Below are 18,426 nucleotides of genomic sequence, written 5' to 3' on the forward strand. Positions count from 1 at the left end.
TAATTAACACATAAATTGGATAGCAAAGAACATGCCTACTGTTTATCCTCACTTATTGGACAGACCAGAGCCTTAGATATGCAGTTTTTAAAACAGTTTTGTTGTCCTGTAAGCATCACATGGCATTGCAGGAATTTTGATAGCGCACAGGGCTTCGGGCCAGAAGGCTGTGGGTTCGCAGACCACCACAAGAGTAGGGTTGGAAAGATCTGTAAAAGCATTGAATTAATCTATCCTTGTATTTGCATGTCTGAGAACACAGGACCATTAATAAATATTTCATGCAATTCTACATTATTTTACATATTAGCAGTATCTTTTTAATATCACAAAAATTACCGAAATCACAGGCTAAGAATGGACAGAGAGCTAGGCCTAATGTGTTCATCTCATCATATTTCTCTACTGCCAAATTTTGTTTGCAACAAAAATAATTAAATCTGAAATGTCATTAGGAATCTGTGCATGGTACTTTCAAAAGTTATGCCTACCTTTCCACCCCAGACAGAGTAGGCCTAGACACAGAAAAATGTAATTTTTAACTGCTGGCTACTCTTCTTCCGTTGCTTAACCCAATAAGAGAAGTGTTTCCCCAAAAACTGTCTGGGTTTAAACTAGGGATGCACGATATATCGGTGAACATATTGGAATCGGACGATATTAGTTAAAAATGCCAACATCGGTATCTGCCCGATGTCTAGTTTAACGCCGATGTTAAAAACCGATGTCAAAGCTGCCGTGCATGCTTATATAATGTTTACAATTACATGACGTAATAATGCCACATAACATTTTGCTCCACACATGCAACACAGCATCCCTAACCTAGCCCACAATGTCTGCTATGTGGATCGAGCAGTCAACAAGTCGAGCAGTCATTTGAAAGAGGAAGAACATTTCAGCAAGACAACTCAAAGGCGAAATCCATTAAAGCCAAGATAATGGAATTCATTGCCCTTGACAATCAACCGTTCTCTGTCGTGGGTGATGTTGGCCTTCGCCGACTGGTCAAGCACCAGTACACACTACCAAGTGCGCTATTTTTCAGATGTTGCCCTATTACGGTTACACAGTAATAGCGTCACTGCTATTAGCTTCACGACATACATACTATGGAACGCCGTTTGGGTCTTTGCGTGTCAAATAAGATACAGTAGCACTATCAAAGCTGTACAAAAAAGTCTGCAAATAAGCCAACACCGGCCACGAAAGATGTGTTTACAATTACGCGTTGGTAATACAGCATTATTTGTTTGACCGCAACTTCTGGGATAGCTAGCTTTAGCTTGGTACCTAGCTAGCACCAATACAACCAGCCTGAAAACAATGACCAGTAGAAACTGCAGTCATTTTCATTATTCTTAGCAATGATTTAGGAATCCTTGCGAGTAAGTATTAACTAGGTTGCCACTTGTTGTTCACCTATTAAAATTAAACTTCAGTTCATGAAAATAAATAGCTAGCCAGCTCCTTAACCCTGTTGCCCAAAGGTAACGTTATAAGCAGCCAGCTAACTTCATCTGGCTAGTGAGGCTCGACCGGATCGGGTTATGTGTTGTGAAGCTAGCCACAATAAGGATTAGGCACAATAGAAGAATTTGCAGTTTGCCTTTAAAATAAAAGTGTGTCATTGACAGTGATGCAAATGAATATAAATAGTAGAATTATGCCATACTTTTATTTTGAATGCTAACCGCAAAGTCCACTTTTGTGGCTAATCCTTATTGTGGCTAGCTAACCCATAGATGGGTCCGACCACCATTAATCAAATAAGAACTGTCTTATGAACAAGGGTTATTTTATATGACGACACCTAGCTATATAAACACAGCAAAAAAAGAAACCTGTTTTTCAAAGATAATTCATAAAAATCCAAATAAATTCACAGATCTTCATTGTAAAGGGTTTAAACACTGTTTCCCATGCTTGTTCAATGAACCATAAACAATTGATGAACATGCAACTGTGGAACGGTCGTTAAGACACTAACAGCTTACAGACGGTAGGCAATTAAGGTCACAGTTATGAAAACTTAGGACACTAAAGAGGCCTTTCTACTGACTCTGAGAAACACCAAAAGAAAGATGCCCAGTGTCCCTGCTCATCTGCGTGAACGTGCCTTGGGCATGCTGCAAGGAGGCATGAGGACTGCAGATGTGGCCAGGGCAATAAATTGCAATGTCCGTACTGTGAGACGCCTAAGACAGTGCTACAGGGAGACAGGATGGACAGCTGATCGTCCTCGCAGTGGCAGACCACGTGTAACAACACCTGCACAGGATCAGTACATCCGAACATCACACCTGCGGGACAGGTACAGGATGGCAACAACAACTGCCCGAGTTACACCAGGAACGCACAATCCCTCCATCAGTGCTCAGACTGTCCGCAATAGGCTAAGAGAGGCTGGACTGAGGGCTTGTAGGCCTGTAAGGCAGGTCCTCACCAGACGTCACCGGCAACAACGTCGCCTATGGGCACAAACCCACTGTCGCTGGATCAGACAGGACTGGCAAAAAGTGCTCTTCACTGATGAGTCGCGGTTTTGTCTCACCAGGGATGATGGTCGGATTCGCGTTTATCGTCGAAGGAATGAGCGTTACACCGAGGCCTGTACTCTGGAGCGGAATCGATTTGGAAGTGGAGGGTCCGTCGTGGTCTGAGATTGCAGGCAATCTCAACACTGCATTACAGGGAAGACATCCTCCTCCCTCATGTGGTACCCTTCCTGCAGGCTTATCTTGACATGACCCTCCAGCATGACAATGCCACCAGCCATACTGCTCGTTCTGTGCGTGATTTCCTGCAAGACAGGAATCTCAGTGTTCTGCCATGGCCAGCGAAGAGCCTGGATGTCAATCCCATTGAGCAATAATGTTGAGCAACATGTTCCCATATGCATCGGAGTCACATCTTTCCCGAGTATTTTACAGGTTGTTTCTAGAATATAGTATTGCGGACCAAAGCGTTGTTATAGATCACTTCATTAAATTGGATCCGTTTTATTTTCTTACAAATCTTAAGCTAGCAAATGCTTTTTGCCATTTTCTTTAATATAAACGTAGACCAATGGCATACCCTCTCATACCGCCTAAATTCAAGTCTCGGTTTTAACTTAACAGCCCTTCATTGACACAGAGGTAGGCTATTTAAAGAGTGCATGGTGGGTGGAGGAATTGACCGACAAATCTATGGATATAGCACTATAGCCTAATATTGTCTGTCACAGAGGTAGGCCTACCTCTTATTTCTTAAATAGCATTTTTTGGAATAGGTCTAATAAAAATAAAATAAAACCAGAAGAAGCTTTTGACTCTCCTCCTGAACTGCTACAGTAGGCCTACACAGCACAGACATTGCTTAGGCAGCACACACATTTTTCTTTGATCAGCATGAGCAGAGCAGGCCGGGGCCCAGGATTGGAATACTCATTGCAGTGTGTAATGCAGCCTAGTTTTATTTACACCATCCCAAAGCAGCTATTTTAGAAATGCATGCACTTCGTAGCCTATAGCCTATAGGCTAAGTAATCGTTTGATTGAGACCACACTAAATATCCTATAGGCGCATTTGATATTTCGCGGCCAGCGGAAAATCAGAGATCAGGGGCGGCATTGGGCACACATCAATATATAGCCTAATAAGCAACTATTTTTTAAACACTGAGAAATATAGACATTTCATCAATTACAAAATGGCATGACCCTCCCCTTGACTAGATTTAAAAAATACTAAACCCTCCCCTTGACTGAAATTGAAAAAGCATGACCCTCCCCCATTTTCCTCCAGGTAACCATTCTGTACATTTCGATCTGTCCCTAAACAAGATGTAGCAGTACTTTCTCTACATTCTGTCTTGCCCGGTGTGCAACACAGATATGTCTTCCTCCCAGTGTCCAAATATTTTTCCGTCCCTCTAGCTTTATCTACACTGTTTCCAAGTAGATTTCCTTCACTGTCCACACGCAGAGCATGGGAAAACACAAGGAAGAAACAGACAAGGGTGGGGAGGGCAGGAGGCACCCTGGAATTGTTCTGGCCAATAGAGGTCACGGAAACGTGACACGCTACGCTCTCAGTGAAGCACCAATGTATGTCAAGCCCCAATCTCAAGACAATGAGGCTGAGCAAAGGTGGACCATTGTTTCTGCATGGCGGTAGGCTGTATGGTAGAGCCATTCGTAGTAAACTCATCTCAAGACTGAGGCAGATGTGGAGAGGTTTGGTCAGTGGGACAGGTACGGTACAGCACCACAGAGATGGGGGGGTGATTTGTCCTCTACAATCTGAAATAAACGCAACTAAGTTGAATAACAGGCATCTATCTATTCCTTGGGTTAAATGCAGAACACACATTTTGGTTGAATGCAACTGACTAGGTATCCCCTTCCCATTATAGTATTGGTGGTGCTACTTTGTTTAGCATTGAGATTGTTGGTGGATTTGTAAGGCAATGCTGGTGATAGGTGAAATAGGAAGCGTTGATTACTGTAGATGCTTGAAATTGGTAAATCCTCTTTCCTATTGCTTTTCCTCCTGACACACACACCAAGCGTCTCTGTTTCTCTTTGATTGACTGCCAACATAGCCACCAGTGCAGTGTCATTCCAAGGTGAAATATGAACTGAGCTGTTGGTGTTTGCAGGTTCCTCAGATCTCTTACCTCTCCTGTGCATGATGGATTCTTGTATTGGGAGATTTCTACCAGCACAGCAGAAGCACTTCAGTTGAGTCTGGATGTTCAGTTGCTATTGCTGTTGTTAACAGGGATGATAGCAGCATCCCCCTCTATAAGACATACATCTCTCTTGCTGAGCCAGCTGTATATTTAGTTTTAATCCCTGCATGGGATTTCAATTTCAAGAATCCTCCTGGCTTACACAGTGGAAGAGCTTGTAGGAATCTCAATATACAGGATCTTCCTATAGTTAACCACGTTTAATTCTATATAACCAGGAAAAGCTGACTGGCCACCCATCTTGGCCAGATGTTCCTTTATTCAGCTTTTTTAAAGGGGAGGCTAAGGCATTCTGTCTCCAAACTCCCAAAGCTAATCTACGGACTAATAAAAAAGTCACTCTCTCTTACTGTTGTCTTAACCATATTGTTGGCAGAGTGCAGTGCTTTCTGAAGGACCCAGCGTGAGAGTGCAGTCACAACAGTTAGAAACTCTTAACTGCACAGTAAATAGTAGTTGCAACTTCTTTTTTTGGCAGTACTCTTGTCATGGTTTTCAGGTCTCCGTTGTACATCTGCCACCAGAGCATAAAACATCTTGTGAGTTTGTCTTTCTGTTTTTCTGTTCTGAAAGACTCAAACTAGAGACAACTCACCGTGAAATACCACTGTCTCAGAACAACATTTCAGCGGGATGGCTGTATCCTCACACTATGAGGCAATCAACTTGAGGAATATAACAGTACAGGACAGGTTAACCCCAATGTAACCTTACAAAACCAGTATAGCCCACCAACTTTGAGCCAGTAAAACCTGGAAAAGGAACATTTTAAGTTCCTTTTCTGGGAAATTCACAGCAGCATTAAAGCCAGTTGCTTAACCAAAATATATTGTGATAAATGTGTGGAAATATTGTAATGTTCCATTGAGGTAAAAATGGTGGCCCTGAGCACCACAGTGCGATACAGGAAGCCAGTGATCATGTCAGTGGCCACTGACTGACTACCGCTGACTACTGTTGTGCTTCTCTGCTATATCCATGGACACACTGCAGCGAAGATGACTCACAAGCCTCTGACCTTTCTCTTTCATAAAGGAGTGCGCCCCCCCACCATCCTCTCTCTCCCTTTGTTCTCCATGTTGGACATACAAAGAGATGGAGTGGCAAGGTTAAACGAGGGAGCCATTATTCCACATTGTTGTTTTTGCCTTGAAGACCCCAAAAAAGATCCTTTCCTCCTCACTCCAGAGATGGCGTTGCTGGTACATGGTAGGACGGGAAGCACAGGGAGACGTGTACCAGCCGCAGATGAGGGAATTCCGTACATTATACCCTGCACTTTAAGGTATGATTGGGGATTTCCTCACAAACACAGTGACAGTACAGTCATCTCATACCGTAATAAATAGGGTTTTATTACATAGTATCAGACATGAGCTGTTGGCCGCTAGCCCGGACTGCCTGGCACAGCCACATTCAGACTCCCACTCTTGTTCTCTCACCCGCTCTTGCTTTTGTTCTCTCTCTCTTTCTCTCTGTCTCTCTCTCTTCCTCTTTAAGCAGATTCACATTGGGTTCAGCAGTTTCTTACCCAAAGGATTCAACATCATGAGATAGTTGTTGTATTACACAAGTGTTTGGCAGCACAGCTGAAACTATTTTGGGTTTTTTCAAGAGAACACTGATTTCCATGGGGACTAGACACAAAGATAGGGTTTGGATTAGTTTAAAAACGGTCAAATTAGCAATGTTGGAATTGGTCATTGTTTGGAGGCCTTGTTTGTTCTCTGTTCTTTGTTTTCTGTTTGGCTTGACCACAAACACTTCAGAATAGAACTTGGAATCACATCATTTGGGAGCAAAAGTCATGTAGCGACTGCAAGAAATGTAGCGACTGCAATGTCCTGTGCTGTTTTCCCAGCTTTAACCTGTAACGTGTACGCTAAGAATCGGGAAGCAAGTACAGAGACTAAATGTAACAAATAACGGAACATAAAACAAAACAAGAAACACGAGTAGCGTACAGACATGAAACACAGAAACAGAAATGAACCAAAGGGATTGACAGATATAGGGGAGGTAATCAGGAAGGTGATGGAGTCCAGGTGATTCTCATGAGGTGCAGGTGCGTGTAACAATGGCGGCAGGTGTGTGTAATAACGAGTAAACTGGCGACATCGAGCGCCGGAGAGGGGGAGCTGGGGTGGACGTGACATAACCTACAGGTGTAGGATCTTAATTTGAGCCAGTTTGCTTCAGCAGGAAAATAATCCTGCAGCAACAGGAAATGTGAATTATTATGTTGATTATAGTTAATGGACTTGTTTTATAGGGGTTGATAAGGGCAAATCAAGTCTGACATTTAAAAGTGGGAATTGTAAACTTTAGAAGCCTTTTTAAACCTATAGTACAAGTTAGCATTTCCTGCTGAAAATTTTCAGCAACAAAAGAGTAATCAAATGAAAATCCTACATCTGTAACGTACCAGGCGTAAAAGAAACACCTGAGCGGGGTCAAATGAAACGGGAAGCATCTTCTTTGCTTTTCTTCTGAAAATCTGATGCTTCCAGTTTGTACCGACCCTGCTGAGGGTGCCCCAGCTCTGCACAGGAGGCTTGGGACTTATGAATGGGGGTCCCAGACTAACACTGACAATGTCAACTGCTGTTTGATAACCTTGCACAAGAGCCCAACACCAGCCAGCAGAGTGAGCTGAGTATGGCAACCTAGAGAGACATCATATAGTGGTTCCATGTCCATAAAATCCAATGCATTGATGTAGGATTCCTAGAGAGAGAGGAACTGGTTGACTGTAAATGGAGGCATGGTCTGGTTCCATGTCTGTCCTCTTCTTTAATGTCTCCTAATGAGAACCAGGTCCTCTGAACTGAACCAGCACAACAAGCACAATTTCTAGCATTTTCAGGCGTTCCACTGGAGGAATGCAGCACACAGCTGTTCGGGGGGGTTGTGGCGGGGGGCCTGCTGAGGTCAGCGCTGGGCAGGCAGGTGGGGGTAGGATGGGATGGGAGGCTGTGGGTGGAGAGAGACAGGGACAGGGCAGGGAGTGGAGGGCTTGATGAAGGGGGTAAGCCGGGGGGGGGGGGGGTGCTTTTTAAGTGGGCTGCCGGGGCCCCCTGCTGAACCAATCCATCTGTAGTTTGTTATAGTGCAGAGCGGGGAAACTGTTTTTGGTTCCAAAGTTGCTACATTCATTTTTGGACTTCATTTTTGAACTTATAAATACACGAAATATACGCATTGATTCTTGAATAATATAACTTATAAATGCCTCATGAGCTTAGTTCAACTGTTGTACCTGATCAGAACCCCAAATATAAGCTTTTTTTACTCCAATGTTTGTAAACAATGTAAATGTAAACAAACACTGTATAACCTCAAAACATGGTTAAAACTCTCATTTTGATATCATGGATGTTCAGTCCATGACCATCCATGATAGTGGTTGCATTTCTCTAGGTCCATCCCTTAGCGTGGTAACGTAATATCAACAGTAGTGTCCCAGACACCAATAAGGACCCATGCATGTCCAACCCTAAACATCCTGGAGGCAATTTGTGAACCGTAAATAAATCTTTTTAGGAATATATATATATATATATAAACATTAATGGAAAGTTTTCTAGGAATCTCAGTGTACATTCTTTTTTCTCAGCTCGTGTTCAAGATGCACCGGCAAGTTCTTCAAGGCCTTTGTTTATGCACATCGATCTATCCATATGTAAATACACCCATGGGCAATAACAACTGAGTAATATCTACAGACTATTAATAACGTGTTTGTCTGGAGATTCTGATCTCTGATTATGTTTTCGCAGAAGTAGAAGTATTAAAGAGATCGACGTAGTATACTTAGACCCTATACTGGTAGTACTCTGTCATACTGAGAGGAATGTTTTCATCACTTTGAAAACCTTTGACCACATCCCTTCCCCTCCAAATAACCTTGGACTATGAAACAATGATGTTACAACATTTTGGAAGGAAGTTGATATTGAGTGCCAACATTGGCATGGGCAGTTCATTCTTGGACAACAGCTGTTCAGACCCCCACAATAAAACAAATTGCTACTCTGTGTACTTTTGAGTGTGTATGCGTGTGTGTTTGGTGCGTTCACCTGCATTTGTGTGTGTCTATGTTTCTGGAGTCCACCCAGGGAATTGGCCTTGTTGTGTAATTCCATTGTCTTTCTGGATACTGTCAGCGCTGGGCAGGCAGACATTTGCTCTTAAAGAGAACATTTTATAAACGTGTTTGCCTGGAAACCACATGTTGACTGTACACAAGCTGCTTGGGGAGTAGAGAGTCAAAGGAAGGAAATCACTTGCGAGACGGTCACAACTCACGGACAGCAGAGAGAATGACAATGCTTCCTATGCTGGGCACCGCGAGCAGCACCTATCAACAGCTTCAGCCGGCCCACCAACAACTGGGATTTTTAATCCACCGTTTCAACTTCCCCTTTTGTTCCTCTTCTCTATAAATGTAATAATAGAATACAGCGCATGCAGCAAGGTCAGAGGTCAATCAAAAAGTGAATCTGCCCATATACTGTAAGTGTGTGTCAGCATTGTTGTATAATGGAAAAAGAAAGGAAGAGAGAGTCCCCACCAAACTAGATTGACTGATTGAGCTGGAGGAAGTACTTGTGGACATGTTGCGGAGCTCATCTGGGTCTGCCCAGTTCTCCCCGGTTCTGACTGGAGTGACCTCTCTGGCTGAGGGGCACAGCTGCTCCCCATGTCCCCCCTCCCCTTCTCATCTGCCTCACACCCACTCCTCTCAAACACACTCACATAACTCATCACTATCAGACCAGACCAGACCAGTATCCTCCAGCACCCTACTCTGCACGGACTGCCCCGTAAACACCTCCCACCCCCTCACAGCAGAATAGACCAGCACTAAGTGAATACACATGGGTTGTACTCAGGAGAAAACTCCCAATGCATTTATCACACCACTGGTGAGTCAGACTGTAGGATTCATAGAGAGAGAGGAACTGGTTGACTGTAAATGGAGGCATGGTGTAATTTGTTGTATGAGAGTACTATGAAGCGCCTCTTTGAAGTGTTCAGAGTGTGTTCTTGTATCCAATGACTCAGAGTGTTAGCCAATGTCTGAATGTGTGTGTGTGTGTGTGTGTTTCTCTGTTGTACAGGTCAGGTCAGCCTTCCAGCCCCTCTGCTGCTGCCCTCTGAGGACACACACCTTCTGCACACAGGGAATTCACTCAACCTCACCTGCAGGTATTATACACACACACACTGAACCAAAAGACTTAATGCCAAGTTCCCCAACAACAAGAGTTGTTCCTGACCACACAAGTTTTTCTTGGTCAGGCCATATGGACAGAACAAAGGGGGGGATGACTGTTAAAATGTGTCATTCATTTTGATGACAGAGGTAAAGGAAATAATCTCAACTCCCTGTCAAGGCTTTCATCAACAAACCAACAGGTTCATGCAACCCCCTCCCCCGTTATTCATTAGATCAGGGTCATTCAGGAGGTGAGGCCTGGTCCTGCTCCAGTTGATGGCTGTTCTCTGGACTATCACTGAAGCAATAAAGACCCAGGCTCTGATTTGGCCCCGTTAGACAGCTAGGCCAGGATAAAGGGAAGAGAGAGTAAATATGAAAAGGATTGCTGGAGCATCAGACCACAGAGGCAGATAGGCAGTGACTCTCCCAGCCAGGCAAACAGTGTGGTCCCAATTTATCAATCTGTTCCAATTTCCTTCGGGGGGCCGGTGGGACCCCTGTCTCTCTGAAGTTCACACATTTGTTAAGCGTTTAGAGAGCCTTGCATCATTTTCTAGGCACGCCAGGAATGCTAACCCCTGTGGCCCAATGCAACGCTTCCCTACAAGGCCATGTGCTAAAAAGGCCCCGGACGATAACTGTCTATGGGTTCTGGCCTCTGGATGAGAGTTTCTTGACCCCAGGCAATGTAGGCAGATGCAGTGGTATGCAGTGAGACATGTTTCAAGCTCCACCGGGATCGCTTTTAATGGGACCTTAAAAACGAACACTGGAGATAATGTGTTATTTGAACACATTGTCCCAGAGATCCCAGCCATGTTCCCATGTAAAAGTCCCTGTTATCAAGATGACTCCAGGTTATTGGAACAGCCTTCGAACACTTCCAAATAAACGCAACTTGAGAGGTCCAGAGGGGAGGGGCCACTATCAAAGTCAAGTCAGGTCAAAGCCAGCATTTAACACTGATTTCACTATCAATTCTATATCTAAGTAATACTGAGATTGAATCTTGAGAGCTGGTGCCTGTGCCCTGTAAGAGCATGTTTATGTGCATAAATCAGGTGAGACAATGAAGGTGTTTGACCTGGTGATGGCATGCTGACCTGAGGATGACGACCCAGAGCTCTAGGGGGTGTAGGAGGGTAATTTTTTTTAATTTTTTTTATTTCACCTTTATTTAACCAGGTAGGCTAGTTGAGAACAAGTTCTCATTTGCAACTGCGACCTGGCCAAGATAAAGCATAGCAGTGTGAACAGACAACAACACAGAGTTACACATGGAGTAAACAATAAACAAGTCAATAACATGGTAGAAAAAAGAGAATCTATATACAATGTGTGCAAAAGGCATGAGGTAGGCAATAAATCGAATAATTACAATTTAGCAGATTAACACTGGAGTGGTAAATCATCAGATGATCATGTGCAAGAAGAGATACTGGTGTGCAAAAGAGCAGAAAAGTAAATAAATAAAAGCAGTATGGGGGTGAGGTAGGTAAATTGGGTGGGTAGTTTACAGATGGACTATGTACAGCTGCAGCGATCGGTTAGCTGCTCGGATAGCAGATTTTTAAAGTTGTTGAGGGAGATAAAAGTCTCCAACTTCAGAGATTTTTGCAATTCGTTCCAGTCGCAGGCAGCAGAGAACTGGAAGGAAAGGCGTCCAAATGAGGTTTTGGCTTTAGGGATGATCAGTGAGATACACCTGCTGGAGCGCGTGCTACGGGTGGGTGTAGCCATCGTGACCAGTGAACTGAGTTAAGGCGGCACTTTACCTAGCATAGCCTTGTAGATGACCTGTAGCCAGTGGGTCTGACGACGAACATGTAGCGAGGGCCAGCCGACTAGGGCATACAGGTCGCAGTGGTGGGTCGTATAAGGTGCTTTAGTAACAAAACGGATGGCACTGTGATAAACTGCATCCAGTTTGCTGAGTAGAGTATTGGAAGCTATTTTGTAGATGACATCGCCGAAGTCGAGGATCGGTAGGATAGTCAGTTTTACTAGGGTAAGTTTGGCGGCGTGAGTGAAGGAGGCTTTGTTCCGGAATAGAAAGCCGACTCCAGATTTGATTTTGGATTGGAGATGTTTGATATGAGTCTGGAAGGAGAGTTTGCAGTCTAGCCAGACACCTAGGTACTTATAGATGTCCACATATTCTAGGTCGGAACCGTCCAGGGTGGTGATGCTAGTCGGGCGTGCGGGTGCAGGCAGCGAACGGTTGAAAAGCATGCATTTGGTTTTACTAGCGTTTAAGAGCAGTTGGAGGCCACGGAAGGAGTGTTGTATGGCATTGAAGCTCGTTTGGAGGTTAGATAGCACAGTGTCCAGGGAAGGGCCGGAAGTATACAGAATGGTGTCGTCTGCGTAGAGGTGGATCAGGGAATCGCCCGCAGCAAGAGCAACATCATTGATGTATACAGAGAAAAGAGTCGGCCCGAGAATTGAACCCTGTGGTACCCCCATAGAGACTGCCAGAGGACCGGACAACATGCCCTCCGATTTGTCACACTGAACTCTGTCTGCAAAGTAGTTGGTGAACCAGGCAAGGCAGTCATTAGAAAAACCGAGGCTATTGAGTCTGCCGATAAGAATATGGTGATTGACAGAGTCGAAAGCCTTGACCAGGTCGATGAAGACGACTGCACAGTAATGTCTTTTATCGATGGCGGTTATGATATCGTTTAGTACCTTGAGCGTGGCTGAGGTGCACCCGTGACCGGCTCGGAAACCGGATTGCACAGCGGAGAAGGTACGGTGGGATTCGAGATGGTCAGTGATCTGTTTGTTGACTTGGCTTTCGAAGACCTTAGCTAGGCAGGGCAGGATGGATATAGGTCTGTAACAGTTTGGGTCCAGGGTGTCTCCCCCTTTGAAGAGATAATAAGATAGTGATGATGCAGGTGGTCTGGCTGACCCTCTCAGATGGACCCTCTTTACTTTGTCACTTGACTTAGAAGTTGCCCTTAACCACAGATCTCCAATCAGATGTCCCTATCCTCAATCTAAATCTTAACCATTAGGGATAATAAATAATATCTGATCCTGTGTCAGTTCTTATGGATAACTTCTGCTGTCTTTATCAGAGGTGCGGCCCAGCTGCACTGGAGGCTGCCCTGGCGGAACGTGACCTCGGAGGGGGTTCATGTGGAGGAGTGTGAGCCCCGGGTGAACGCCCACTGTAGTAAGCTGCTGGTGAGAAACCTGATCCCAAACGACACGGGGCTCTACAGCTGCAGGTACGCCCAGTTCTCCGCCAACATCAGCTCTACCTACATATATGTCAAAGGTGAGACCCGCTTTATACCGTTCAGACATTGTAACGATGATGGTATAGAACCTTTCATACATACAATACTGTATTTGCATCCCAAATTGCTTTACATGTACATGCTGACAGAGTAGATCCTCATTGTTGAGTTCTATAATGACATTCTCCAATGAAGTCCATTGAAATCCAGCGTGTGAAAATGGAAATGAAAGGGATCTCACATTAAATCAGTTGTTGGATTCTGTTAACTTTAACGCCGATAAGGACCTTTTTCACATTTTTGATGTTTTCCTCCATCATTTTTTTGTTTGAGTTGGTTTGTTTCACAGCAACATAAGTTCAAGACATTCTCTCTAAGAATGGGTGGTGATGTTAAATGGGCCGACACCTTCCAGCGCAGTGTGGTGTAAACAGAGCCAACAAATACAACAAAACTTAGAGTCTCTTAACGGCCAGGGTAGGGCCACGGTCACTGAACAGCCTGACGTTTTCCTGCATGATTTCCCCCCCCCAAAAAAGTTTTTTAATAAGAGAAAAATAATAATTATAAAGGAGAGGCTCCATCCATTCCACACCTAATTTAGCCTAGCAACAAAAGCCAAGCTCTCCACATGTTATAAAGAGGATGTCACTACAGGTATATGAGTATATATAAAAGTGGGGGGGTGGTTTATTCAAAGCCAGGCAGAAGGAGTTGTGCTTCTAACAGAGAGAGGAAGGTTTCCTCCGCTGCCCGACTCCTTCTGGAACAGGGAAGGAGAGTGTGATCGCATCGGAAGCCCTGGTCATTGACTATTATTTCCTGCTCCCTCCGGCTTCTGTTTTTCCAGTCAGTCTGTCCTGGAGCCTCTCACGATACCGGCTATGGTCTCTCCCATGTTACAGGCCTAGTCCTCCCTTAAAACGTGGAGAATTGGCTCTACTCTGTGAGAGCAATGCAGGACAACACTAAATATCTTAAAACATTGTCATAGTTGAGATTGACATCAGTGTCCCTTTAAAAATCTTAGTCTTAGTCTGAGGGACTGTGGTGGGGATACGTCTCATGGGCAGAGAATATCTGGGCAGAGAGAGATATATATGTCAAGCCTGATTAATAACCGTTTCTAGAAGAAAAACAGAGAGGTCCTTTCTATCTCTCCAGGACATATTTCTCTCCGGGACATATTTCTGTCCAGGACATATTTCTCTCCAGGACACATTTCTGTTCAGCACATATTTCTCTCCAGGACACATTTCTGTTCAGCACATATTTCTCTCCAGGACACATTTCTGTTCAGCACATATTTCTCTCCAGCTCCTGTGATGTGCGTGCACTACTTTTTCTTAATGTTTGACCTTTAGAACAAATGCTGATATTCGTGGCCAAAGTAACACTGTGACGCAGAAAAGCACTGGACAGGTTGAGTGTCTTCCTACTGAGGTCCTAGCCTGACTCCTCTCTCTGTCTCCCCTGGCGATCTGACAGCCTGGTAGCCAAGTGTTTAGTCTAACCAGGACTCTTTCAAAGCCCTTCAACTGTTTATTACATAATTTTCCATGTTTATTTTTCAAATACTAGTCCCTTTATCATGCCTAAACAGCTCAGCCTGCCACAAATCACTCAAGTATTTGTGTAACCACGAAGTTCCCACAGCAGGTCTGTGAAGGAACAGCCAGTCAGAGAGGCTCTGGATGCCTGCCCTGGTGAGAAAGACTGGAGCTGTGATAGCTATGATAGCTCTGTCTCCACCCTGTTTCTTTATCCAGATCTGCACCTAGCAGGAGGAGCAGGAGGGGGTTTAGGGTAGGAGCGGATCTCACTGGTCTGGAAAATTCTATTTGATCTCTGTGTGAGATGGATGGCCTAACATTACCCTCACTCTGATTTTTAAAACCTGATTTTAAAAGAAAATGTTCTCTCCTGCTTCACTTTAGGCTGAGGACCACAACTTTCAACTTAATACAGCAAAATAATTTAGTTAAATTAAACGATATTATAAACTTATGACCTTAAATAATTATTGACATTTTCTGATTTGTTCTACAGATGAAAAACATCCATTTGTGGAGCACCATTTCCGCAATCCATCCACCCTGTTTAGCTACAGACATGAAGCCACCCTAGTGATTCCCTGTAGGACAACTTCTCCTGACCAGATCGTCACTCTTGAAGCGGTAAGACTTTTCATGATCATTTGTTTCTGTACCTTAAAACGTAATTTGAAATGGGCATATCATTCACATTGTCTTTCAAAGTAGAGCAAATGTTAATATTTATTATGAGACTTTGCAATGTTGACCAGTTGTATGAGATAGTATGGGCATGAGATTGATTACTTTACCAGAGTGTACCTTGACAATGTCTGAAAGACATCTATAAAGCCAAGATCGCAAAGAGACATGGTAAACAAAGGCCCTCTGCACAATGGACAACATAGGAGTTCTCACACCCATCAAACGGTAGGCCATTCAGGCATGCGGAAATGGCCGGAGGACAGTGGCCAGGGAGAAGGGAGGCTCAGGGGCAGGGACAGAAAAGGGAGTCATCCTGTCTGCTTCCTGTTAAGAACAGGAAGGTCCTCCAAGACAGATTTTCCTCGGAATAGAATCTCTCTCTAAATATAGACGACCTCTTTTTAAACATCTTGTCCAGGAAATGCGGATCTAAAAAACAATCCATATCCAATCAGAGGAAACAATAGGCCGATGATGCTCCTGGGTATAGTTAAGTGATTTTTAATACAATTATATTAGGAGGAAATCTCTCTCGATGTGACCAAGCTCCTTGTCTTTTTGCAGTAGCCTTTAACACGAGACAGCCTTCCTATAAATCACGTGCAACAGTGAACAGAGTGTCTCTTTTCCTTCACGATGACACAGCTCAGAGCCACCGCCCTCAACAATAGATGGCTGTGTTTGTATTCACAGGGTTGATATATAGCTGCGTGTCACAATGCCTTGGACATGGACAAACAAGTCTTATTCAGAGGGCAAAGATAGTGGGTTGTGTGACCTTGCTATTGGAAGATCTATGGCATTTCTCCTTCCTGCCTGCTTCCTTCCTTCCCCTCTCTCTCCTAGCAGCATAACACTTGGCTGGAGAACAAACAGCCGCAGTAGTAGGCCTTGGCCACATCCATCCATTTCATCCTTTGTTCAAAGTCAACAGTGCTCCGCGCATCACTGCGTGGATAATTGCGATGGTTACACTCCATAAAACCGCAAAAAGGAATTAGATGTCGGTTCTGACGGGCAGGCGTCGCCAGCTGAGCTCATTGGAGCGTGGAGTTTCATACCAAACCCAGTTGCCCGCATCGTACTTCAGTCTGACTGGCTGAGTGCTTTTTAAAGACTGCAGAACTAGAAGCTCCACTAAACATATAAGCTCCTTCATAAACACCTTTCTACCTGTCTCTTCTTTCAGTGGCCATCCTTATCAAAGGAGGTTGAACAAGGGAAGGAATGGGACCCCAAAATGGGTTTCAAGATCCCATACGGTCCCTACAAATCCTATAATCTTCTAACCTGTGTCACCAGCGTCAACGGCCAACGGGTCCAGTCCAATTATATCCCTCTGAGGACTAGTGAGTATCTTCTCCTTTTCTTGTTGAGCTCTTAGAGCGACAGGGAAACTACTGATGGTGATAATTCACTGTGTCTTCCCTTCTATCTCTGCTTGCATAGCTATCTTGCTGAGGAACGTGAAGATTAACCCAAGACGTATCAAGCTGTTAGTGGGAGATAGCCTGGTCCTCAACTGCTCCGCAGAGACCACCTTCAATGGAAGGATCAACTTGACTTGGGAATACCCAAAGAGGATGGTAAGTTCTAAGTCACTCAACATCCTTTAAGATTACTGGTCGATGAATCCGCTGTTTCAGGGTTGTTGATGAGTGCCTTTGTGTCCCCAGGTCAATCGGAACCCTATCATCAACAAGTCCAAAGAAGATCCAGCTTTGGTCACCAGTATGTACAAAGCAATCACCTTGTCCAACATCACCATGGACAACAGGGGCGTGTACAGGTGCACGGCTGATATAGGGAACGCTGAGATGCGGAACAAGAAGCACGCCTCAGCCAAAGTCACCATCTACGGTGGGTCACTGTGTTAGGAACTGGTACTGCGTGAAGGCAAGGTCTCAATGAGCTAAGGCAGAGGCAGACATAACTCGATCGTAATGTTAATCTTCGGCAACGATTGTGTGATCAAGTAATAAGGCCAGAGGGGGTGTGGTGTATTGCCGATATAGCAAGGCTAAGGACTGTTCTTAGTCACGACGCAACGCGAAGTGCCTGGATACAGCCCTTAGCTGTGGTATACTGGCCATATACCACAAACCCCCGAGGTGCCTTATTGCTATTATAAACTGGTTACCAACGCAATTAGAGCAGTACAAATAAATATTTTGTCATACCTGTGGTATACGGTCTGATATACCACGGCTGTCAGCCAATCAGCATTCAGGACTCGAACCACCCAGTTTATGATCTCATTTATAATACATTTATGGTGTTGTTTTTCAACAGTCGTTTTCATGCTCTCACTATTGGTCTTCTGTGTGATTTCAGAACATCCATATCTGAATGTGTCCTATAAGAATGAACGGGCCAGGAGAGTGGTCTACACCGAGGGTAGAAACAAGCTGATGTTTGAACCCAAGGTCAATGCACTGCCACCACCCGACACTATGACATGGTAAGACTGAGTTCAGTTGCTGGGACTATTCACTGAATGTATTGTCAACTCCTGATGAATATTTATTTTTATTTTATTTTTATTTTACCGTTATTTTACCAGGTAAGTTGACTGAGAACACGTTCTCATTTGCAGCAACGACCTGGGGAATAGTTATAGGGGAGAGGAGGGGGATGAATGAGCCAATTGTAAACTGGGGATTATTAGGTGACCATGATGGTTTGAGGGCCAGATTGGGAATTTAGCCAGGACACCGGGGTTAACACCCCTACTCTTACGATAAGTGCCATGGGATCTTTAATGACCTCAGAGAGTCAGGACACCCGTTTAACGTCCCATCCGAAAGACGGCACCCTACACAGGGCAGTGTCCCCAATCACTGCCCTGGGGCATTGGGATATTTTTTAGACCAGAGGAAAGAGTGCCTCCTACTGGCCCTCCAACACCACTTCCAGCAGCATCTGGTCTCCCATCCAGGGCCTGACCAGGACCAGCCCTGCTTAGCTTCAGAAGCA

At 44.5% G+C, this 18,426-nt stretch overlaps 1 protein-coding gene across 1 annotated transcript in view; it reads left to right on the forward strand.

Moving 5' to 3' along the window:
* The window catches only part of LOC129827705 (vascular endothelial growth factor receptor kdr-like), an 85,513-nt gene that overhangs the window by 5,096 nt on the left and 61,991 nt on the right, over window positions 1-18,426 (forward strand). The window contains exons 2-8 of the mRNA XM_055888794.1: window positions 9,862-9,949; window positions 13,049-13,251; window positions 15,263-15,390; window positions 16,640-16,799; window positions 16,900-17,036; window positions 17,127-17,310; window positions 17,785-17,911. Of these exons, the coding sequence (XP_055744769.1) occupies window positions 9,862-9,949; window positions 13,049-13,251; window positions 15,263-15,390; window positions 16,640-16,799; window positions 16,900-17,036; window positions 17,127-17,310; window positions 17,785-17,911 (1,027 nt within the window). The remainder of the gene's footprint in view (window positions 1-9,861; window positions 9,950-13,048; window positions 13,252-15,262; window positions 15,391-16,639; window positions 16,800-16,899; window positions 17,037-17,126; window positions 17,311-17,784; window positions 17,912-18,426) is intronic.

Source organism: Salvelinus fontinalis, chromosome 29, assembly GCF_029448725.1.
Source record: "Salvelinus fontinalis isolate EN_2023a chromosome 29, ASM2944872v1, whole genome shotgun sequence".
NCBI classification, from domain to species: domain Eukaryota; kingdom Metazoa; phylum Chordata; class Actinopteri; order Salmoniformes; family Salmonidae; genus Salvelinus; species Salvelinus fontinalis.